Source organism: Microcaecilia unicolor, chromosome 4 (genome assembly GCF_901765095.1).
Source record: "Microcaecilia unicolor chromosome 4, aMicUni1.1, whole genome shotgun sequence".
NCBI classification, from domain to species: domain Eukaryota; kingdom Metazoa; phylum Chordata; class Amphibia; order Gymnophiona; family Siphonopidae; genus Microcaecilia; species Microcaecilia unicolor.
The window spans coordinates 21,738,607-21,763,190 of NC_044034.1; the positions used below are offsets into that span (position 1 = coordinate 21,738,607).

Below are 24,584 nucleotides of genomic sequence, written 5' to 3' on the forward strand. Positions count from 1 at the left end.
AGGCAGATACTGCACTGTGGTAGGGGGCAACAAGGGACCACAGATAGCCAGTGCATGGGGAAGAGGGTGAGGTGGAGGGATGGAGTCAGGGACAGATGTGCTGCATCAAGAGAGGCAAGGAGGAAAATTGGTGCTGCATGGGGTGGCAAGGAGGGAGAGAGGTGCTGCATGATAGAGGTCAAGGAAAGAGAGAGGTGCTGCATTGGGGGAGTGGACAACAGCAACAACATGAGGGAGACAGATACTGAATGGGCGGGCAAGGAGGGAGAGAGGGGCTGTATCAAGAGTGGTAGGAAGGGACAGAGGTGCTGCATCAGGGGTGGGAGCAAGGAGGGACAGAGGTGCTGCATCAGGAAGGGGCAGTGGTACTGCATTGGTGCTGGACAGAAAGAAAAGATTGAGGGGAATAAGGAAGGGAGAGGGCACAGAGAGGGAAAGAGGTGCGGGACTTGGGAGAGAATGGATGGTGGACATGAAGGAAGAGAAATGGGACTTGATATACCGCCTTTTTGAGGTTTTTGCAACTACAGTCAAAGCGGTTCACAAATATTCAGGTACTTATTTTGTACCAGGGGCAATGGAGGGTTAACTGACTTGCCCAGAGTCACAAGGAGCTGCAATGGGAATCTAACTCAGTTCCCCGGGATCAAAGTCCACTGCACTAACCACTAGGCTACTCCGAAGAGAAAGGAAGTGCCAAATGTATAAGGAGACTTTTCCAAAACAGTTAAGAGAAGACAGAGGAAAGCAGAAACCAGAGACTGGGACAAACACAATAAGAAAAATAAAATGACCAGATAACAAAGGTAGAAAAAATAATTTATTTTCTATAGGCACATAAAAAAAAGAATATCTTCCTACAAATTAAAAAACCTGGAGGACATATCAGAAGACCTCAGTATGGTACCACAAAGAGAATTACATACATTAAGTTTTATTTGGATGCTGCTTCTTACTTTTCTCAATATTTTTGATTTTAAAATAAAAAAAAATCAGGAGGAAAAGACCTCATTTAGATCCAAACCACACTTTTTGAAACGTATTGTTTCTTGCTCAGGGGGGTTGGTCAAACAAATCATCATAGGTCTGAAAACATCGTGTTGCCGTTGCTGAACTTCAAAATAGGTCTTCTTTATAAACAATAACTTAATTCAACAATCGTGTATATAAAAGTTACCTAGCTTGAGCAGCCTTGCTCTTAAGCCAATCCAACTGGTTGTCTGATGGGTTTCTTATAAAACCTTCTCCGATGCTGTCAAAAGCTCGGTGGGGGTCCCAACAGGGACCCGTTTCGCTATGGCTTCTTCCAGAGACCCCAACTTCCTTGACGATCTCTTATATTTCCAAACTCTAGGAACATATGTTTGACCTCAGGAGCTGTCATTTAGCTGCTCCCTTTCAAAGAGGTCCATCGGCTCTTCTGGGATTCTTTTCTCTGCTGTGTGGCCGCCAAGCCCCTGCTAAACACCAAGAATCTAGGAGCCCCATCATCACAAAGAGACATAACAGCCACTGTCAAAACGGCCTGCCCACAATATAGCCCTTGACAAATTAGCCCCCCCCCCCTGACAAAAGGGCCTGATCAGGCTGCCCAAAATAAGGCACTGCATTTTTTTCCTAATAATCTTACCTTGCCAAAGAGGATAAGGTTGGAAAGACTGAAAATGATGACTATATTTATAGCTGGGATGTTTCCTTTTAAAGTGATAGAGAAAATGTCAAAGAACCCAATTTATGTCCGACTACTACACCTCAGAAAAACTATTGATAACTACTGATGTGGAAACTGGAATTATTTCCACTAGTGCAGGGTGACAGGTGACATCTGTCCAATATCAATAAATGTTAAAACTTAGGCACGCCGGCCATTTCCCTGTTATAGGATGATTTGAGAGTGAAGAGTTATTAGCAGATAGTTGTTTATGTAACCCCAGCACCCCGACACCCTGACATAAAAGCCCTGACAAAACAGCCCCGACCAAAAAGCCCTGACAAAACAGCCTTGTAACAAAGTAGCCCTGGACAAAATAGCCCCCTAGAAAAAAATGCTAATTAAAAATAAATAAATAAATAATAAATATATATATATATATATTTTTTTTAATTAGCATGTTGATGGAAGAATAGTTTCCTTAAATAGCAGAACAGACCATGAATACCAGTTGGTAGCTATAGAATTTAGATTGTAAGCTCCTTGGAGCAGGGACTGTCCTTTATGTCAATTTATGTTAATCTGTACAGCGCTGCGTAACCCTAGTAGCGCTCTAGAAATGTTAAGTAGTAGTAGTAGTAGGATGAAGAGGGTTACCCACGCTAGAGAAATGTGGAGCTAGAGGATTTTAGCAACATCTTTCAGCACCTGGTTCTTGTAATCTTCTCTTGCACAGACTGAGATCCTGCACTCCTCTCTTCAGCACCTAGGTTGATTATTTAACTTTTTTTTTTTTTTGGGGGGGGGGGGAGGTAAGCAGTAAGGTGGTCAGATTTCTTTTTCTTTCTTACCTCACTGCAGGTCTGACCCTATACTCCCCCCCCCCCTAATCCTAGCACTCTCTCTCCCCACCCCCATAAGTATATACATAGGAGCCAACTTTTCAAAATTATCGGGGTTGCTAAGTCCAATGGCAATAACCCCTCCCTGGGCACATACAAGGAATTCTCTCAATATTGGGGGGTGCTCAAGCACCCACAGAGACAGCTCCTATGAGTGCATATAAGTACATAAGTATTGCTATACTGGGAAAGAGCGAAGGTCCATCAAGCCCCGCATCCTGTTTCCAACAGTGGAAATCAAGGTCACAAGTACCTTGCAAGATCCCAAAACAGTACAATACATTTTATGCTGCTTATCCTAGAAATAAAAAATTGATTTTCCCAAGTCCATTTTAATAATGGTCTATGGACTTTTCTTTTGGGAAGATAGTCAAACCATTTTTTAAACCCTGCTAAACGAACTGCTTTTACCACAATCTCTGGCAGCGAATTCCAGAGTTTAATTACACGCTGAGTGACGAAATATTTTCTCTGATTTGTTTTAAATTTACTACTTTGTAGCTTCATTGTGTGCCACCTAATCCCAGTATTTTTGGAAAGAGTAAACAAGCTATTCATGTCTACCCATTCCACTCCACTCATTATTTTATAGATCTCTATCATATCTCCCCTCAGCTGTCTTTTCTCCAAGCTGAAGAGCCCTAGCCATTTCAGACTTTCCTCATAGGGCAGTTGCCCCATCCCCTTTATCATATTCGTCGCCCTTCTCTGTACCTTTTCTAATTCCACTATATCTTTTTTGAGATGCGGTGACCAGAATTGCACTCCGTATTCAAGATGCATGCACCATGAAGCAATACAAAGGCATTATAACATCCTCATTTGTATTTTCCATTCCTTTCCTAATAATACCTAACATTCTATTTGCTTTCTTTGCCAACACAGCACACTGAACAGAGGGTTTCAAAGTATCGTCAACGATGACTCCTAGATCCTTTTCTTGATCGGTGATGCCTAATGCGTAACCTTGCATCACATAGCTATAGTTTTGATTCTTCTTTCCCACATGTATCAGTTTGCATTTGTTCACATTAAACATCATCTGCCATTTGGATGCCCAGTCTCTCAATCTCATAAGGTTGTCTTGCAAATTTTCACAATCCTCTTGCGATTTAACAACTTTGAATAACTTTGTGTAGTCAGCAAATTTAATTAATTATCTCACTAGTTATTTCCATCTCAGATCATTTAAAAATATGCTAAAGAGCAGCGGTCTCAGCACAGACCCCTGCAGAACCCCACTATTCACTCTTATCCATTGAGAATACTGACCATTTAACCCTACTCTCTGTTTCTATCATTTAACCAATTTTTAATCCACAATGGAACACTACCTCCTATCCCATGACTTTTCAGTTTCCTCTGGAGTCTTTCATGAGGTACTCTGTCAAATGCCTTTTGAAAATCCAGATACACAATATTGACCGTTTCACTTTTATCCACATTCATTCATCCTTTCAAAGAAATGTAGTAGATTGGTGAGGCAAGATTTCCCTTCACTAAATCTATGTTGGCTTTGTCTCATTAATCCATGCTTATGTATATGCTCTGTAATTTTGTTCTTTATAATAGTCTCTACCATTTTTCCCAGCACTGTCAGGCTCACTGGTCTGTAATTTCCCGGATCACTTCTGGAACTCTGTTTAAAAATCAGCGTTACATTGGCCACCCTCCAATCTTCCACTACCATGCTTGACTTTAATGATAAATTACATATTACTAATGTAAACCCCCTAGTCCAATAGTTCTGCAAATTCATTTTTTTTAAATTCTATCAATACTCTGGGATGTATACCATCTGGTCCTGGTGATTTGCTACTCTTCAGTTTGTCAAATCGCCCCATCTTCTAGGTTTACAGAGATTTAATTCAGTTTCTCTGACTTGTCAGCATTGAATACCATTTCTGGTACCAGTATCTCTCCCACATCTTCCTTGGTGAGGACCGAAGCAAAGAATTTATTTAATGTCTCCGCTATGGCCTTGTCTTCCCTGAGTGCCCCTTTTACTCTTCGGTCATCTAGCGGTCCAGCCGATTCTTTTGCTGTCTTCCTGCTTTTAATATACCAAAAAAAAAAAACGTTTTTACTATGCGTTTTTGCTCCAACGCAATCTTCTTTTCAAAGTAACTCTTTTCCTTATCAGCGCTTTGCATTTGACTTGCCATTCTTTATGCTGTCTCCTATTATTTTCAGTTGGATCCTTCTTCCATGTTCTGAAAGATTTTCTTTTAGTTCTAATAGCTTCCTTCACGGTCACCTCACTTTTTAACCATATTGGCTGTCATTTGGTCTTCCTTATTCGTTTTTTAATAGATGGAATATATTTGGCCTGGGCTTCCAGGATGATATTTTGAACAGTATCCACCACACCTGATGTAAATTTTTGACCTTTGCAGCTGCTCCTCTAAGTTTTTTTTTTTTACAGCTCTTCTCACTGTTCTTCTCCTTACCCCTGATACCAGAACTCTCTTTCTCCTGTTGCTTGTGCTTTCCCAGACACCAAAGCCCGTGACTATGGTTTCGACCTAGTCTTATAGTTGAGTTCTCCAACATAGATTAGCAAATGGCCCCATCTAGTGATAGGAACTAGATATGTGCACCCAATGAAAAGGGACTATTTTAGGCAGTCTTACGTGTCCTGCTGCAGCCCAGCTCAGGGTAGATTCAGCAGCAGGTTTGCATATGAAAGTACATAAATAATTTTTTAAAAGCTGTCAAAAAAAAAAAAAAAAAAGAAAAGAAAACACACACACATATAGTGAGTTCACTATTGTTTCAAAAGCCTCTGCTAATGTTGGCGGAAGCGCGGCGGGGGAGCAGGATTCAACGTTTTGACGTCATGCCGTCTCCTGTCATAAAACCTCCTTGGTTGGAGCTATGGTGTAAATTTTGAGACGTGGGAGAGACATTGGCCGTCGAGTTGTTGGTGGTGTCTTTTTTTTTTTCAGTCGGTAAATTAACCGCACGTTGTATTCACATTTCTAAACGGGGAAAGAGCCAAACATCCGCACTAAGTTGCCAGGTTGAAAATTTTTTTCCCGCCCAAAGGAGCCCAAATCCAGCCCAAAACCCCCAAACTCAAACCCCGCCCCTGACACCCCCCCCCCCGCGTCATCACCCCCGCCCCCGCCGTCATCGGCCCCGCCTTCCCCGTCAACCCCGCCCCGCCGTCATCGGCCCCGCCTCCTACGTCACTAACCCCGCCCAAAAACGTCACTAACCCCGCCCCCGTGGCCGAAAAAGCCGCCCAAAAACCGCCCCGAAGCCAAAAGCAGCCCAAAAAACCGCAACCCGCCGCGGGCAAAAATTACCCGCGGCGGGTCGCGGAAAACCGCCCAATTGGGCGGTAAAACCGCCCACCTGGCTACAGCTCATCGCCAGACTCCGCCCTCTCCGGAACCTTTGCGAGTGGGCACTAAGCCGTTGCGGCTGCGCTCGACGTGCGTCACTTCCGCCGGCGGACCCTTTTGCTGTGACACCGCGCTAGCACTTCCTTCCTCCTGGTCCGTGCGCTTTTTTTTTCCCCCCGGACCTCAAGTCAGCAGCACTTCTACTACTACTTATTATCATTTCGCCTCACTTGTTTTTCAGGTCGGCTACGTAACGGTGGGAGAAGTAACCCTTCTGCTGCCCAGCTTGTTTTAGCCACAGAGTCTGCAGTTCCCTCAAAGGACAGTTGTTGGTGGCCACTCATGAGTAAGTCTTTACCTCGCCCTGGTTTACAGGGGGGACGTGTTAGAATGGACTTGGAGGGGTAGAACCATGTTTTAGGCGCTCAGTTGCATTGTTATGAAATGGCTGTAGTTCGTCTAGCTATAAAATGTAGGCAAGGAGAAAAGCCATAGAGCCTGCTCTTAGGCGAGACACTAGAATTGCTGTTATAGTGTGCTTTATACATTTTGTACAAATGCTTTTGTTTAGTGACAATAGAAATCAAAATAAAACATGGAAAAGAAAATAAGATGATACCTTTTTTTATTGGACATAACTTAATACATTTCTTGATTAGCTTTCGAAGGTTGCCCTTCTTCCTCAGATCGGAAATAAGCAAATGTGCTAGCTGACAGTGTATATAAGTGAAAACATTCAAGCATTACTATGACAGTAAAATAGATACCATTGGAGATTCTACATGGAATGTTGCTACTATTGGACATTCTACATGGAATGTTGCTATTCCACTAGCAACATTCCATGTAGAAGGCTGCGCAGGCTTCTACTTCTGTGAGTCTGCCGTCCTGCACGTATGTGCAGGACGTCAGACTCACAGAAGCAGAAGCCTGTGCGGCCACATTGGTGATCTACAAGGGCCGACTTCTACATGGAATGTTGCTACTGTTGGACATTCTACATGGAATGTTGCTACTCTTTGAGATTCTACATGGAATGTTGCTACTGTTGGAGATTCTACATGGAATGTTGCTATTCCACTAGCAACATTCCATGTAGAAAGCTGCGCAGGCTTCTGTTTCTGTGAGTCCGACGTCCTGCACGTATGTGCAGGACGTCAGACTCACAGAAGCAGAAGCCTGCGCGGCCACATTGGTGATCTACAAGGGCCGACTTCTACATGGAATGTTGCTAGTGGAATAGCAACATTCCATGTAGAATCTATAGAAATCAAACAAAATAAAACATGGAAAAGAAAATAAGATGATACCTTTTTTATTGGACATAACTTAATACATTTCTTGATTAGTTTTCGAAGGTTGCCCTTCTTCGTCAGATCGGAAATAAGCAAATATAGTAGCTGATAGTATATATAAGTGAAACATCCAAGCATTACTTTGACAGTCTAGCAGGGTGGGGGTGGGTAGGAGGTATGCAAGGGGACATCAAAGCATTTCATTGGTATTCTAACAGGATGGGTGTGGGTAGGTGAGAGGAGGGTGATCAACAGAGGAATACAATTTTATGGTTTACTAGTAAAGAAAGCCCCGTTTCTGATGTAAATGAAATGGGGGCTAGCAAGGTTTTCTTCAGAGTGTGCATGTGGGATAGGGTTACCATATGGCTCCAGAAAAAGGACAGATTAAGCCAGTCCGGGTTTTACTTCCATTGCTTTCAATGGAAGTAAAATCTGGACTGGCTCAATCTATCTTTTTTTTTTTCTGGAGCCATATGGTAACCCTAATGTGGGAGTGTGTGTGTCCCTGCCCTCTGCCCTTTCTCCCTTCCCCTGTGCTGTCTGTCCCCTCTGCTCTCTGTCCCCTCCCCCCTCTGAGTCCTTCAGTGTTAAGTTTCCTGCTGTTTGTTTGTGTTACAGAGAGAGTGAGGGCATCTGCCCTCTCTCCCCTCCCCCTCCGAGTCCTTCACTGTTACAGAGAGAGCGATTTCGTGCTGTGCTGTGTTTTCCTTTCCTTCACTGTTTGTGTTACAGAGAGAGCGAGGGCGGGGCAGACACTCATGGGGAAACGGATATCTCTACCGCTTCACACTTCCAGCTGGAGGCTTCATTTAGAACGTTGGTGGTGCCTTTATATATAGAGATAATGGCTAGAAAACCCAGATCCTTGTTAAGTCCTGTCTGTTGGGTGTCAAAATATTCAATCATTCTGACTTCAAAGGTCTTAGGTTCCTGTGACAACAAATACAATCACACCTGCCTCGGAGCAAATATAAATGCGTGTGCTTACTTCCCTCCAGGTAATGTTGTGAAGGTACATATGTGTGTATATTAGCTTCATAAAATAGCACGGTGTGTGCACCCTTCGTGTCTGTGTGTCCTATTATAAAATTACACCAAGTCTAAGTGCTTTGAAAATACACACCTCTTGGTATGTTTTAAGCCAATAGCTTCTGCAGCTCTTATCAGCTGAGAGACTTGGGTTATTGCTTTCAGGGGATCTTAACTGCATAATCTGAGACTGCATATCAGTTAAGAGGGGATAAGTATCAAATGCTTGGAAACTCCTCTCTTCTTAAACAGAGCACACAAGCACTTCTTCCATGGTGCAGGCAAGATAACTTTCCGCAAGAGTGGAGCAGTCAGTATTAAATTGGAGGGATAGACCAACTGTGGGTCTTCACATTAATATATTGAAAAGCAGCGAACAAGTCTTGCAGTTGCAAGATCCAGACAACATGGATTTACCAAAGGGAAATTGTGCCAATCGAACCTCATTGAGTTCTTTGATTGGGTGACAGGAGAATCGAATCAGGACGAGCTATGGACGTAATCTACTTAATTTCAGCAAAGCTTTTGACACGGTTCCCCACAGGATACTCTTAAATAAACTGGATGGGCTGAAGATAGGACCCGAAGTGGTGAACTGGATTAGGAACTGGTTGACGGACAGACGCGAGGGGTGGTGGTGAATGGAATTCGCTCGGAGGAGCGAAAGGTAAGTAGTGGAGTGCCTCAAGGATCGGTGCTGGGGCTGATTCTGTTCAATATATTTGTGAGTGACGTTGCCGAAGGGTTAGAAGGTAAAGTTTGTCTATTTGCGGATGATACTAAGATCTGTAACAGAGTGGACACCCCGGAGGGAGTGGAAAACATGAAAAGGACCTACGGAAGCTAGAAGAATGGTCTAAGGTTTGGCAATTAAAATTCAATGCGAAGAAATGCAAAGTGATGCCTTAGGAAGTAGAAATCCACGGGAGACGTATGTGTTAGGTGGGGGAGTCTGATAGGTACGGGCGGAGAGAGGGATCTTGGGGTGATAGTATCTGAGGATTTGAAGGCGACGAAACAGTGTGACAAGGCGGTGGCAGTAGCTAGAAGGTTGTTAGGCTGTATAAAGAGAGGTGTGACCAGCAGAAGAAAGGGGGTGTTGATGCCCCTGTATAAGTCGTTGGTGAGGCCCCACCTGGAGTATTGTGTTCAGTTTTGGAGGCCGTATCTTGTTAAGGATGTAAAAAGAATTGAAGCGGTGCAAAGAAAAGCTACGAGAATGGTATGGGACGTATGAGGAGACTTGCTGAACTAAACATGTATACTCTGGAGGAAAGGAGAAACGGGTGATATGATACAGACGTTCAAATATTTGAAAGGTATTAATCCGCAAACGAACCTTTTCCGGAGATGGGAAGGTGGTAGAACGAGACATGAAATGAGATTGAAGGGGGGCAGACTCAAGAAAAATGTCAGGAAGTATTTTTTCACGGAGAGAGTAGTGGATGCTTGGAATGCCCTCCCGCGGTGGTGGAAATGAAAACGGTAACGGAATTCAAACATGCGTGGGATAAGCATAAAGGAATCCTGTGCCGAGGAATGGATCCTCAGGAGCTTAGTCAAGATCGGGAGGCGGGGCTGGTGGTTGGGAGGCGAGGATAGGGCTGGGCAGACTTATACGGTCTGTGCCAGAGCCGGTGGTGGGAAGCGGGACTGGTGGTTGGGAGGCGGGGATATTGCGGGGCAAACTTATACGGTCTGTGCCCTGAAGAGCACAGGTACAAATCAAAGTAGGGTATACACAAAAAGCAGCAAATAGTTATCTTGTTGGGCAGACTGGATGGACCGTGCAGGTCTTTTTCTGCCGTCATCTACTATGTTACTATGTTATTTGTCTAATCATACTTTTCTTGTAATTATGTGTAGAAGATGGATATTTTGTTATGCAGCTGTAGTTGCCAGCTTATTTTTTAAAACCCCGTTCCCTTTAATCTTTTTTTTTGAAGGGATAGGGTTAATTGGAAGCAAATTGGTCTTCTAAAGCAGTGTTTTCCAAGGCCATTCCTGGAGTATTTATGTATTTATGCATTCTTGTATCCCACTGTTATCCAAAAACAAGTTTCAGTTCAAAGTGACTAACAATTTACATTTTAGGTAAACGGTATTTTACCGTTATGACTTGGATAGGACATCCGTAGTTTATGTAGTTATCTATAGAGTTTTCGGAGCGGTAGCTCTGAAGAGGTACAATAGTTTATGTGGCTATCGGAAGAGTTTTGATGAATATTTTGAAGAGGTAGATTTTAATTTATTTCCTGAATTGAAGATAGTGACTCTTTTTGTGGCTTTTTGTATTGAGTTCCACCATTTGGAACCCAGGTAACTAAATTCTGCTATGTAGATGGTTTTGTAGGTTATATTTCTGCAGTTGGGTAGGTGAAGTAGGTAACCTCTGGTTTCTGGACTTGCATTTGTCAGGGATAGTTCAATCATGTCTAGCATATATTCAGGTGCCATTCCAAATAGTATTTTGAAAACGAGAGTGCGCTCACTTTGAAGAGTAGTGTTGCCTTGATTTGGCAGCCAGTGCAGTGTTTCGAGCAGTGGAGTTGCTCTTTCACATTTTGACTTATTGAATATCAGTCTTGTTGCTGTGTTTTGGATGGTTTGCAACGATTTTACTGTGTTTCCTTGTACCCTACGTATGATTGTACCATTATCCAGAATAATTATCTAGGAAAATAGTCTCTTATCCTTCAGTTTCTATAGTGTTTTGAAGCAGTTTGATGTACTGCTGATATTTGACTGGTTACAGTTGGAATGGAGCTTGCAAAGTAATGGGTTATGTGGGTACTACACCATGAAACCTTTAAACTCTCAAATCCTGTCATTTATAGCAGGCAATCTTCGTTAATAATAGTACTGTGTGAACTCCACCCCTATGATTTCCTTGGGATTGATGTTTCCAAATTCTTGATGTAATTCTATTTTTAAACTTAGCCATTTTTTTTGGAAGTCAGCCAAATCCCTTTTGTGCTGCCATATCTTCATAATTGGGTTAAAGGTCTCAGTAGGCAGATTAGGCAAGCATCTAAAGACAGTCACATTAGATGACAGGGCCATGCAGTGCACCTTATCCTTGAAAGCGGTGCTCCTGTATGGCCCTGTCTTTTTGTGTGTGTGACAGCAGCTCATCCTTGCCTGTGCAGTCTTTGAGGTGGGGAGCAGAAGGTAGTAGGGTAAATCCACCACTGCCAGTAATACCTGGTGGAGTGTAGAAGTCCGTTGGGATCCCTTTACTGAAGGAACAGTACATTTCAGATCGGGAATCTTGGGATACTGCTAGATCATGGGTTCTCAACCCAGACCTTGGTATACATCTAGCTACTCAAGTTTTTGAGATATCCACAATATTTATAGAGATTTGCACAGAATGGAGGTTATGTATGCAAATGTAGTCATGCATATTCATTGTGGGTATCCTTTAACAACCTTTAAAAACTGCTTCTATCACTTCTAGAAACTACGTAATCTCTCTCCATATATCAAAAATGTGAATCTGATTACAGTGATCCATGCCATGATAACATCACAGCTAGATTACTTTAATGCCCTGCACATTAGTCAAACCAAAGAGAGTTTGCACCAGCTCCCTTTTGGGATCTTGCCAGGTACTTGTAACCTGATTTGGCCACTGTTGGAAACAGGATGCTGGGCTTGATGTATGGCAATACTTCTGTACTTCAGAATGTTGCAGCAAGACTCATAGAGGGTTGTAAGTGGTGTGACCACATCACACCCTTGCTACAAAAACTGCACTGGTTACTAATATCCTAAAGGGGCACATTTAAAACACCGTCTTTGATTTTCAAGGCCCTCTGAGAAAATGAGCTGGAGTACCTAAGAATAGTTTCTCCTATATGCGTTTGAGGTCTCTAAGGTGGTCTCAAGGAGCATCACTATCTGTACCCTTGTCAGAAGAAGTTGCATAATGTGATACCTGCCAGCGAGCCTTCTCAGGCCCTCCATACTCTGGAGCTCACTCCTAGAGGGGACTACACCTAACTCAAGACTACCTCTACTTCAGGAAGCAGGCGAAAGCCTGGCTCCTCGTCCAAGCCTTCAATACACGTGTTGACTCCCTTCACCTCTGAACTAGCTCACCGCACACCTTAACTGAAGACCTGTTCCACAACCCTTATTCAACTGTTATCTAATTTGCCTTCAATTTAGCCCCCCCCCCCCCCCCCCTCTATTTATTCCAATGATTTTGTCCTACCCATCTTGTCTGTGTCAATAGCATTTGCCACTCATGGGCTCTCCTGTTAGTGTTTGATTTTTATCGTACTGACATTGTGAGTGTCATATTGGCTATGTGAATGTTCGAATGTGAGCCTATTAAGATGTTTTCATGTATATTGTTGCTGATGTCGTAAGTACCATATCTATGCTCTGTGGATGTTCTTCCATACGGTCTGTTATGGTGGTATTTGTCTCTGGCTGTCTTCAAGTCTAGGCTTAAAGCCCACCTCTTTGCTACTGCTTTCGACTCCTAACCATGACTCTCTTACTCAACACCTCACTTAATCTCCCCTACCCTGCAATTTCCCCACCCCCTAGCTGTCTGTTCGTCTGTCCAGTTTAGATTATAATCTGTTGAGCAGGGACTGTCTTTTCATGTTGATTTGTACAGCGCTGCGTAAGTCTAGTAGCTATAGAATGTTTAATAGTAGTAGTAGTAGTATGAGCCAAGTATAGGACAGTCAAGCCATTGTGACATCACTGATGAGGTTGGCTCTTAGGCATTGGTGGACTGAGGCATTATGACATCACAATGTCAGCTCTGGTTAAATCACCGCAGCTCCTCAGTACCTTTCCGCTCTCATCTCTCCCTACACTCCTCCCCATGAACTCGTTCGCTGGGTAAATGTCTCCTGTCGTCCCCCTTCTCCCCCACTGCTAACTCCCGGCTCTGTTCCTTCTATCTCGCTGCTCCCTATGCCTGGAATAGACTCCCTGAGCCAGTACATCAGGCTCAGTCTCCGGCTTCTTCAAGTCTAGGCTTAAAGCCCACCTCTTTGCTACTGCTTTCGACTCCTAACCATGACTCTCTTACTCAACACCCTCACTTATCTCCCCTACCACTGCAATTTCCCCACCCCTAGCTGTCTGTTCGTCTGTCCAGTTTAGATTATAAGCTCTGTTGAGCAGGGACTGTCTTTTCATGTTGATTTGTACAGCGCTGCGTAAGTCTAGTAGCGCTATAGAAATGTTTAATAGTAGTAGTAGTAGTATTTGTATTCCTCTGTTTGTCATATTTCTTCTAATGATTGTTTTACCATACTGTTTTAATGTGTACAGCTCTGACACTATAATATGTCATTCCTGTGCTAGGATTTAATTTCCAGGAAAACAAATAGGCAGTCGATTCTCAAAATCCAGCACGGAATAGAAAAAAAAGATTCGAATCGCCAACGGCAATGTTACATAGTACAATAAGTAGTGCCATACTGGGAAAGACCAAAAGGTCCATCTAGCCCACATCCTGTCACCGACAGTGCCAATCCAGGTCAAAGGGCACCTGGCACGCTCCCCAAACGTAAAAACAGTCCAGACAAGTTATCCTAAAAATGCGGAATTTTTCCAAGTCCATTTAATAAGCGGTCTATGGACTTGTCCGTTAGGAATCTATCTAACCCCTTTTTAAACTCCGTCAAGCTAACCGCCCGTATGACCACGTTCTCCGCAATGAATTCCAGAGTCTAATTACACGTTGGGTGAAGAAAAATGTTTCCTCCGATTCGTTTAAATTTACCGACACTGTAGCTTCAACTCATGCCCTCTAGTCCTATTATTTTGGATAGCGTGAACAGTCGCTTCACATCCACCCGATCCATTCCACTCATTATTTTATACACTTCTATCATATCTCCTCCCTCAGCCGTCTCTTCTCCAAGCTGAAAAAGCCCTAGCCTTCTCAGCCTCTCTTCATAGGAAAGTCGTCCCAGCCCCACTATCATTTTCGTCGCCCTTCGCTGTACCTTGTTCCAATTCTACTATATCTTTTTTTGAGATACGGAGACCAGTACTGAACACAATACTCCATGTGCGGTCGCACCATGGAGCGATACAACGGCATTATAACATCCGCACACCTGGACTCCATACCCTTCCTAATAACACCCAACATTCTATTCGCTTTCCTAGCCGCAGCAGCACACTGAGCAGAAGGTTTCAGCGTATCATCGACGACGACACCCCAGATCCCTTTCTTGATCCTAACTCCTACCGCGAACCTTGCAAGACGTAGCTATAATTCGGGTTCCTCTTACCCACATGCATCACTTTGCACTTGTCAACATTGACTTCATCTGCCACTTGCACGCCCATTCCTCCCAGTCTCGCAAGGTCCTCCTGTAATCGTTCACATTCCTCCTGCGACTTGACGACCCTGAATAATTTTGTGTCATCGGCGAATTTAATTACCTCACTAGTTATTCCCATCTCTAGGTCATTTATAAATACATTAAAAAGCAACGGACCCAGCACAGACCCCTGCGGGACCCCACTAACTACCCTCCTCCACTGAGAATACTGGCCACGCAATCCTACTCTCTGCTTCCTATCTTGCAACCAGTTCTTAATCCATAATAATACCCTACCTCCGATTCCATGACTCTGCAATTTCTTCAGGAGTCCTTTCGTGCGGCACTTTGTCAAACGCCTTCGAAAATCCAGATATACAATATCAACCGGCTCCCCTTGTCCACATGATTTTGCTACCCCCTCAAAAAATGCATTAGATTGGTGAGGCAAGACTTCCCTTTCACTAAATCCGTGCTGACTTTGTCTCATCAGTCCAGTTTTTGTATATGCTCCTGCAATTTTATTCTTAATATAGCCTCCACCTCTTGCCCGGCACCCGACGTCAGAACTCACCGTCCTATAATTTTCCCGAGTCTCCTCTGGAACCCGTTCTTAAAATCGGAGTAACATTGGCACCCATCCAGTCTTCCGGTACTACACTTCGATTTTAGGGACAGATTGCATATTTCTAACAGTAGCTCCAGCAAGTTCATTTTTTAGTTCTATTAATACTCTGGTAGAAATACCATCAAGGTCCCGGTGAGTTTACTACTCTTCAGCTTGCTGAACTGACCCATTACATCCTCCAAGGTTACAGAGAATTTGTTTAGTTTCTCCGACTCCCGCTTCAAATATTCTTTCCGGCACCGGTGTCCCCCCCAAATCCTCCTCGGTGAAGACCGAAGCAAAGAATTCATTTAATTTCTCCGCTACGGCTTTGTCATCCTTGATCGCCCCTTTAACACCATTTTCGTCCAGCGGCCCAACCGACTCTTTGGCCGGTTCCTGCTTTTAATGTATCTAAAAAAATTTTTACTATGTATTTTTGCTTCCAACGCTAATTTCTTCTCAAAGTCCTTTTTTGCCCTCCTTATCTCCGCTTTGCATTTGGTTTGGCATTCCTTATGATCTATCCTGTTACTTTCAGTTGGTTCTCTTCTCCACTTCTGAAGGATTGTTTTTTTGGCTCTAATGATTTCCTTTATCTTACTGTTTAGCCACGCCGGCTGACGTTTAGTCTTTTTTCCCTTTTTTCTAATACGTGGAATATTTTGTCCTGAACCTCCAGGATGGTGTATTTTAAAACAGCATCCCGACTGATGCAAGTTTTTTAACTATCTGCGAGCTGCTCCTTTCAGTTCTTTTTTCAACCATTTTTCTCATTTTGTCGTAATCACCTTTCTATAGTTAAACGCTAGCGTACTTGATTTCCTAGTTTCACTTCCTTCAATGCCAATATCAAACCATTCATATTATGATCACTGTTATCAGCGGCCCTCGTATCGTTACCCCCCTGCACTAGATCATGGAGCACCACTAAGGACTAAGTCTAGTATTTTTCCTTCTCTTGTCGCTCCTGAACTAGCTGTTCCTGAAGCTGTCCTTGATTCATCAGAAATCTTATGTCCCTTGCGTGTACAGATTTACATTAACCCAGTCTATATGCGGGTAATTGAAATCCCCCATTATTAGTTGTGTTGCCCATTTTGTTTTGCGTCCCTGATTCCTTTAACATTCCGCATCCGTCTGTTCGTCCTGGCCAGGCGGACGGTAGTACACTCCTATCACTAACCTTTTCCCCTTTGCACATGGAATTTCAATCCACAGTGATTCCAAGGAGTGTTTTGTTCCTGCAGAATTTCAATCTATTTGATTCAAGGCTCTCGTTAATATACAATGCTACCCCCCACCAATCCGATTCACCCTATCACTATGATATAATTTGTACCCCGGTATGACAGTTGAGAAAAATAATTTATTCACCATATCACTAAAACCAACCAACTGTTCAAAAAGGCGTACCCCACTGACCCTACATAAGTGCCTCAACACTGCAACTCAGCAAAACCAAAGCTCGTAACGGATACTACCGGGTTTCCCCGAAAATAAGACAGTGTCTTATATTAATTTTTGCTCCAAAGATGCACTAGGTCTTATTTTCAGGGGATGTCTTATTTTCGGCGAAACACTACTACTTAACATTTCTAGAGCGCTACTAGGGTTACGCAGCGCTGTACAAATTAACAAATAAGGCAGTCCCTGCTCAGAAGAGCTTACAATCTAAAGGACGAAATGTCAAGTTGGGGTAGTTGAAACGGTACAAGCCATACCCAAATGCACCACACTAGAGAACCAAACGATTACACATACAAAAAAAAATCCCAACGATGGCCCCTGATAGAGGAAGAACGAGGAAAAGAATGCGTTGCTTTGTGTTACAGACGTCCGGCTCTCATAAGGACATAAAAAAACAAACAACCTCCCCTAATAAACCACAACACAGTACCATATCGCCATCACTACCTTCACACTAATGGGAACTGGGCTGGGTGTCTAGTTGCCAAATAGTGAGCTTCTGGTGGGAGAGAGTGGGCACCCATCGGGGCCAAACAAAAACTTTGCTAGGTCTTACTTTCAGGGGAGGCCTTATATTTAGCAATTCCGGAAAACCTCTACTAGGTCTTATTTTCGGGGAAACAGGGTACATAATCCTTCCCCTCTTCTATCCCTACTGTGTCTGAAACACATGACCCTTTATTCGACCACAACATCACCTTGTATTTGTTTTCTCTACCGGACTTGGCGAACGCCTTTACGGTACTATGTAAGCCACATTGAGCCTGCAAATAGGTGGGAAAATATGGGATACAAGTGTAATAAACAAATAAATAGGCCCGACACAGCTGGGTTTCACCCTCCTAAAGGGCTGCGTCAGGGGCTAGCATATAACGACCCATTGGTCTCAGATTCACCACGAAATGCTGCTGCTTCTTCTCCGGAGAGGAGGAGTTTTAGTCCAGTAGGTGGAAATTGGTTTTACTGCACCACTGGGTTGTTTATGCTAGCCCCTGACTCAGCCCTTTAGGAGGGTGAAATGCAGCTGTGTTGGGCCTATTTTAAATAATGTTGTTGAATACATTATTTTTCTCTACATTGCCATTGGCAATTCGCATCTTTTTCTATTCCATGCTAGGATTTACTCTGCTAGGATTTAATTTGTCTATCTCCAAATTTATCTCATTGATTGTATTTATGCTTATATTTGGTCATTTGCTATTGTTATGCTGCTAACACAATTGTACGTTTTTATATCAATCTATGCTTGGATGAATCTCCTTCATAAAGGCGATTCATAAGTCCCAGTACATAAATCAGCCCTGCTGTGTTATGGGAAGTATTGGACAGCAACGTTTACATCTCGCAGGTCTTTTGCTTATGGTTTCTGGTTGAAATGAACTTGGCGCCCATGCTGTAAGCCTTAGGTCATAACCGAGTATGACTTTCCACCTCGTTTCTGTAGAATCCAGCCAATGCAGTAGTCTGAGGGGCAGTCGCTGGGTTTGGGAACTGAACTCGCTACCACTGAACTATTGGGCTGACCCTTTGCATTTAAATTGTGCTCATTTCATACACACCACATATTTGACCTGATAATTTAGCAGACTTCCTGTCATTACAGTGATCCGTGGAATGTAGCTGGAGGAAGGGGGGGGGGGGGGAGGCTGGGTAGCTATAAAACAAGGAAATGTGGAGCAGATGAACAAACTGAAACCTAAGAATCCTGAAATCTGTTTTCTTCTGTCCTGTAGATTCAGGTGGGTTTAGGAACGAAAACATGACAATTTCCCACAAAGAAAAGGTGAAAAAAATAGTAATGCTGAGTCTTCATCGGTGATCATTGCTTTTAAATGTAAGTGAAAAGATGTGATTTTTTTTTCTTTTAAATAAAGGAAGCGCAAATGTTATTCTTGGTATTTGATACAAATAATTAGAAATATGAATGCATCACCCTCTTTTACCCTAGCTTTCTAAAAATTTGCTGAAGAGGACTTAATTGCATTATTAGTAATTCAGGTACATTAAGTCCTTGCTACGAATACTTTACAGTTTGATTAGTACTGGGCAACTCATCTTTCTGTTGCCTCCAGGTCAAAGCTAAGTAGAAGTTCTATTTCGATATTTCTATACCGCCTTTAATCTTGTCTTCAAGGCGGTTTGCAACAAAGATTATAACTTAGATATGGTATACATCATTCCCTTAAATTTTGTAACATAGTGCTTAATACATTATTAATCATTCATATGGTGCTTGCCAATGAAACTAATTTCAATCAATAAGTATGCAAGGACAAATCTCTCTTAAGATACAGAGACTTCAAATTCTCTGCTTTGATACGGAGGAAAGACTTAGGATTCACTGCTTTTCGCCCTGATTCTGTTCCCGGACATAGCAACTGCTGCCTACCCAATACAGACCATAATCTGTTGCGATGGATACGATGCAGAATCGGCATCAGTCAGAAAACCTCCCGCTAAGAACAGAGGGTGATTAGTAGGCTTAACTACTAATACATTGAGAATTCATAATCGATCGGGAACGCTCAACAGAGAGCCTCTGTTTCTCCAGTGCTTCCTCAGGAGCTGTGCCCTTGGCTACTATTCATGCCCTTAGGAAGATCTTGTGCAGGGCTCTCTGTTGAGCGTTCCCGATCGATTATGCTACTGCCCAGATAAGTGAATTCTCAATGTATTAGTAGTTTACTAAGTGAATATTGGTGTCTAATCACCCTCTGTTCTTAGCGGGAGGTTTTCTGACTGATGCGATTCTGCACCGTATCCCATCACAACAGATTATGGGTCTGCTAGATCTGGGAACAGAATCAGGGCGACAAGCAGTGAATCCTGAAGTCTTTCCTCCTTATCAAAAGCAGAGAATTTGAAGTCTGTAGCCTAAGAGAGATTTGTCAATGCATACTTATTGATTTGAAAATTAATAACATAGTGCTTAACAATGCAAACACGTTTTAAGACTTTTGAAACAGAAGATCTATAAATAAAACTCACCCTCAACGTTCTGAAGACCTGACGTCACTGAAGCCAAGCCACTGACGTCACTTACTTCATGAAGGGTTCGTGGTGGTGAAGCCACCGAAATCACCAGTCTTTGGCCCCGCCCTCGGGCGTCAACGTGATGACGTCGAGGGCGGAGCAATGGCGTCAGTGGCTTCAAACGCGAGGGGTGGGGGGGGGGGGGGGGGGGTTTGGGGAGGAAACCTTGCTAGCGCCCGTTTCATTTGCTCCAGAAACGGGCCCTTTTTACTAGTAATTAGATGTTTTCCATTTTGAAAACAGTATGTTTTTCCACATTTTTTACTTCAGTTTTATCCCCTTCATTGAAGGGAATATCAAGTGTTAAATTTTTAGTACTTCCTACATTTTTCTCTCAATCCCAGAGATGGTGGTAATTTTATCACCACATCTGAGATTATTCTGTAAACAGATTTATAAAATTGGCAAGCTATTTTGAGTTGGATTTGCACCTCTAATTTAACCAGTGTAGTTGTTTAAAAGAGAGCTTACTTTACTGAATTTGAGCCTGGATTCCGTGGTTGTCAGCCCATTACTTTAAAGTCTAGTCCCAGTGAGAAAGTAGATGAAACTATTTTTTCTTATCCTACTCAACCGGATCCAGATTAGGGGGTTTTGTGCCTTCATCAGCAGATGGAAGCAAAGAAGCTGAAGATTCGAATGATGACAGTATAGCAAGTGGTGCAGCCAGGATTCTGTCATTAGTTCTCTGCCTCCAGCAGGATGTTGCAGGTTAACTATTCCAGCTGGTATTCAAGGAGTTGGATTATGATCCTTCTCCTAGTTAAGTCTGAGTGGTTCGTTGCCCCTCTGTAAGCACAGAGCCTTGGCCTACGGGCCTTTGCTTGAGAAAGCTGTCATGGCAAAGGTCCAATGGTATCAGAAGGGCGCAGGGATGTGGGGAGGTTCCTGAAAGTAAAAAATGGAATTATCCTATGCTTTGCTCAAATAAAGAGACAATGGAATGTAGGAAACTCACACTCTTGCATTATATGCAGGCAAATCATTATAGTACCAGTTTGAGTGTAAACCTGGAGTACCTGGAAGGCTAGAGATCGACCAAGATCTTAAAGGTACTACACATTGGTACAAGTTGTCAAAGTGATATAAGGTGTTTAAAAAGTGGGGTGCATCTTATGATATGGACAACTGCAAAAATGAGAATACACACACACACACTCTGTCACACTGTATCTCTCTGTCACACACACACACACACACACACAACGTAATATGTAAAAAAAACAAACATGACGCTTAAGGGAAACAGGACGGTTGGTGAACATAGGGTGAGGGCACAAACACACAGACAAATACATTGGGTGAATTAAACTTAAAAGGAAAAAAAAAACCCGCAGGAAAAAGAGAACGGTTGGTGGACATGGGAGGGGGTTGCTGCACATGGGGGCACGACAGGGCAACACATGAAATACAATTAAAAGGGTAAAAAAACCATGTCATACTCATGAACAGTCTTCCTCATTATACACCCTTCACAATTACTCCATCTCATAGCACGTTACTATGAACTATTTGGTTAACAACAATCAACATATGAATATAACCTCCATAACGCCCGTTTCATTTCTAACAGAAACGGGCCTTTTGTTACTAGTATATAAATAAAAACTAAGCCCGGATGGCTCCAATATCAATGTAGGAAGTGTGAATTTGTCTCTGCTAGGGTGTGAGGGAGGAGGAGGGTGCTGAGTGATAGTTTAAGTATATAAGGGAAACAAAAAGTCAGTAGAATGTATGTGTAGAAGTAATTTTGCTGAGCTATAGTGAATAAGGGGTGTTGACAAAGTCATGTCATAAATTGTTGTGCAGTTCACTGTTTCCTGTATCATGAAGTACCAAAAATGTATATGTATTAAAAAAAAAAAAATCCCTCAGTTCCCCTAATACCAAAGTCTGGCCCAGGAATATCTGATGCCCTAGACAGAGGCTAGCCTTCGAGGGAACTGTGCTTTCACTTTAGCTGTTTAGTGCTCGATGTGGTGCTAGAACAGAGGCTTGGGCGAGGAATACAGTGGTTATATTTATACGTGTGACAGTGAAAGATTGGAGAAGGGTCTTGTGAGATTTCGATGCTGACCTGCTTCCCACTCCATGTCAGCCCAGACCTCCTGCAGACACAAGTATCTGGCCCTCTTCTGCAGAACCAGAAACAGGTTAATTTAAATGGTCCCTTCTGCTGTCTTGTAGGGTCCATCATGGGCTCATGAATGAATACTGAGGATTCCCTTGAGGGCATGTGTGGGTGCTGGATATACCACAGTGATACTTTCTGAGAGAGCAAGCCACTTACTTACTAGCAGGCTGACCCTGGTACCCTGTCCCTGTGTAGTGTCAGTGATGTACCCACCACCTCTTAATGCAAGGGCCTGAAATACAAGACGCTACACGCGTCAACCTTCTCTCACATAAGCACGCAGTTTTGGAATACACTGCCGCGCAACTTAAGAACAATCCACAAACAAACTTCCTTCCGCAAAGTATTGAAGACCCATCTTTTTGAAAAAACATACGGAAAGAGCCGAAACACATAAAGTCCATACTCACTGTTCACTAATGCATCACACATCCAATTCTACAATCCTCTCCCCGTAATCTCACACCACTCATACCTCCACTCAGAGAAATATGTACACCATATGTCTTCATGCCTTAATATTGCCCTTTAAGCCTCCCATTGTCCTCTTCCAAGGTTTCAATGTCTGTGTTCCATTGTTATATTCCTTAACGTTACTTGACTGTCTCGCTTAAATCTACACAATGTAATCCATAACCAAGTTGTAACAAATTGTATTTCCATCATTTATATCATATTGTAAGCCACACTGAACCCGCAAAAAGGTGGGAAAATGTGGGATACAAATGCAATAAATAAATAAATGAATAAATACCACCTCCTGTGTGATGTCTGATGTAGAACCTGGCTAAAACTCCTTAACAAGGTGGGAAGGGCAGATTATGCTGCTGTTGGTCCTTTCAAGTGGTTGTGTTGCCCCTTTCATATGTGGCTGATGTTTTTCCCAACCCCTCCTCCACTTACCCTTCCTTTCTGCTCCAGAGTGCAAATCCCCTCAGAGATGGCAAATGTCGTTCATTAGGAGTGCGTCTTATACAGGCCCGTCTTGCACTGTTACTCTCATTCATCAGATCCTCGGAACCAGATCACCATTTTTTTTTTTTTTTTGTACCCCGCACTTTCCCACTCATGGCAGGCTCAATGCGGCAGGCAATGGAGGGTTAAGTGACTTGCCCAGAGTCACAAGGAGCTGCCTGTGTCTGAAGTGGGAATCAAACTCGGTTCCTCAGTTCCCCAGGATCAAAGTCCACCACCCTAACCACTAGGCCACTCCTCCACTGTTGCTACTATTTGAGATTCTACATGGAATGTTGCAATTCCAACATTCCATGTAGAAGTCAGCCCTTGCAGATCACCAATGTGGCCGCGCAGGCTTCTGCTTCTGTGAGTCTGACGTCCTGCACAGAAGCCTGCACAGAAACAGAAGCCTGCGCAGCCTTCTACATGGAATGTTGCTCGTGGAATAGCAACATTCCATGTAGAATCTCCAATAGTAGCAACATTCCATGTAGAATCTCCAATAGTATCTATTTTATTTTTGTTACATTTGTACCCTGCGCTTTCCCACTCATGGCAGGCTCAATGCGGCTTACATGGGGCAATGGAGGGTTAAGTGACTTGCCCAGAGTCACAAGGAGCTGCCTGTGCCGGGAATCGAACTCAGTTCCTCAGTTCCCCAGGACCAAAGTCCACCATCCTAACCACTAGGCCACTCCTCCACTGTTGCTCCTATTTGAGATTCTACATGGAATGTTGCTATTCCACTAGCAACATTCCATGTAGAAGTCGGCCCTTGCAGATCACCAATGTGGCCGCGCAGGCTTCTGCTTCTGTGAGTCTGACGTCCTGCACGTACATGCAGGACGTCAGACTCACAGAAACAGAAGCCTGCGCAGCCTTCTACGTGGAATGTTGCTAGTGGAATAGCAACATTCCATGTAGAATCTCCAATAGTAGCAACATTCCATGTAGAATCTCCAATAGTATCTATTTTATTTTTGTTACATTTGTACCCTGCGCTTTCCCACTCATGGCAGGCTCAATGCGGCTTACATGGGGCAATGGAGGGTTAAGTGACTTGCCCAGAGTCACAAGGAGCTGCCTGTGCCGGGAATCGAACTCAGTTCCTCAGTTCCCCAGGACCAAAGTCCACCATCCTAACCACTAGGCCACTCCTCCACTGTTGCTACTATTTGAGATTCTACATGGAATGTTGCTATTCCACTAGCAACATTCCATGTAGAAGTCGGCCCTTGCAGATCACCAATGTGGCCGCGCAGGCTTCTGCTTCTGTGAGTCTGACGTCCTGCACGTACGTGCAGGACGTCAGACTCACAGAAACAGAAGCCTGCGCAGCCTTCTACATGGAATGTTGCTAGTGGAATAGCAACATTCCATGTAGAATCTCCAATAGTAGCAACATTCCATGTAGAATCTCCAATAGTATCTATTTTATTTTTGTTCCATTTGTACCCTGCGCTTTCCCACTCATGGTAGGCTCAATGCGGCTTACATGGGGAAATGGAGGTTAAGTGACTTGCCCAGAGTCACAAGGAGCTGCCTGTGCCTGAAGTGGGAATCGAACTCAGTTCCTCAGTTCCCCAGGACCAAAGTCCACCGCCCTAACCACTAGGCCACTCTTCCACTCCACTTTTATTTTCTTGAAATAAAAGTCTGAGATAAGGTCAGCCTTGTGTCCCAAGCAGTTGGATGACATCGGAGCACACCTTCCTATGTACTTCACCTGATAGGGAAAGGGGAGGCACATGTACTGGACCTGTTCACTGTTAATACTGGTGTGTTGCTCTATAGGAATGTTATATATTGCTTATGTGTTTTCTTTTTTTATACAGTGAAAACACTGAA

At 43.3% G+C, this 24,584-nt stretch overlaps 1 protein-coding gene across 1 annotated transcript in view; it reads left to right on the forward strand.

Moving 5' to 3' along the window:
- Nucleotides 1-24,584, forward strand: part of TSNAX (translin associated factor X) — a 75,818-nt gene that overhangs the window by 15,423 nt on the left and 35,811 nt on the right. Inside the window, 2 exon segments of the mRNA XM_030199756.1 lie at nucleotides 18,346-18,360; nucleotides 18,363-18,446. Of these exon segments, the coding sequence (XP_030055616.1) occupies nucleotides 18,346-18,360; nucleotides 18,363-18,446 (99 nt within the window).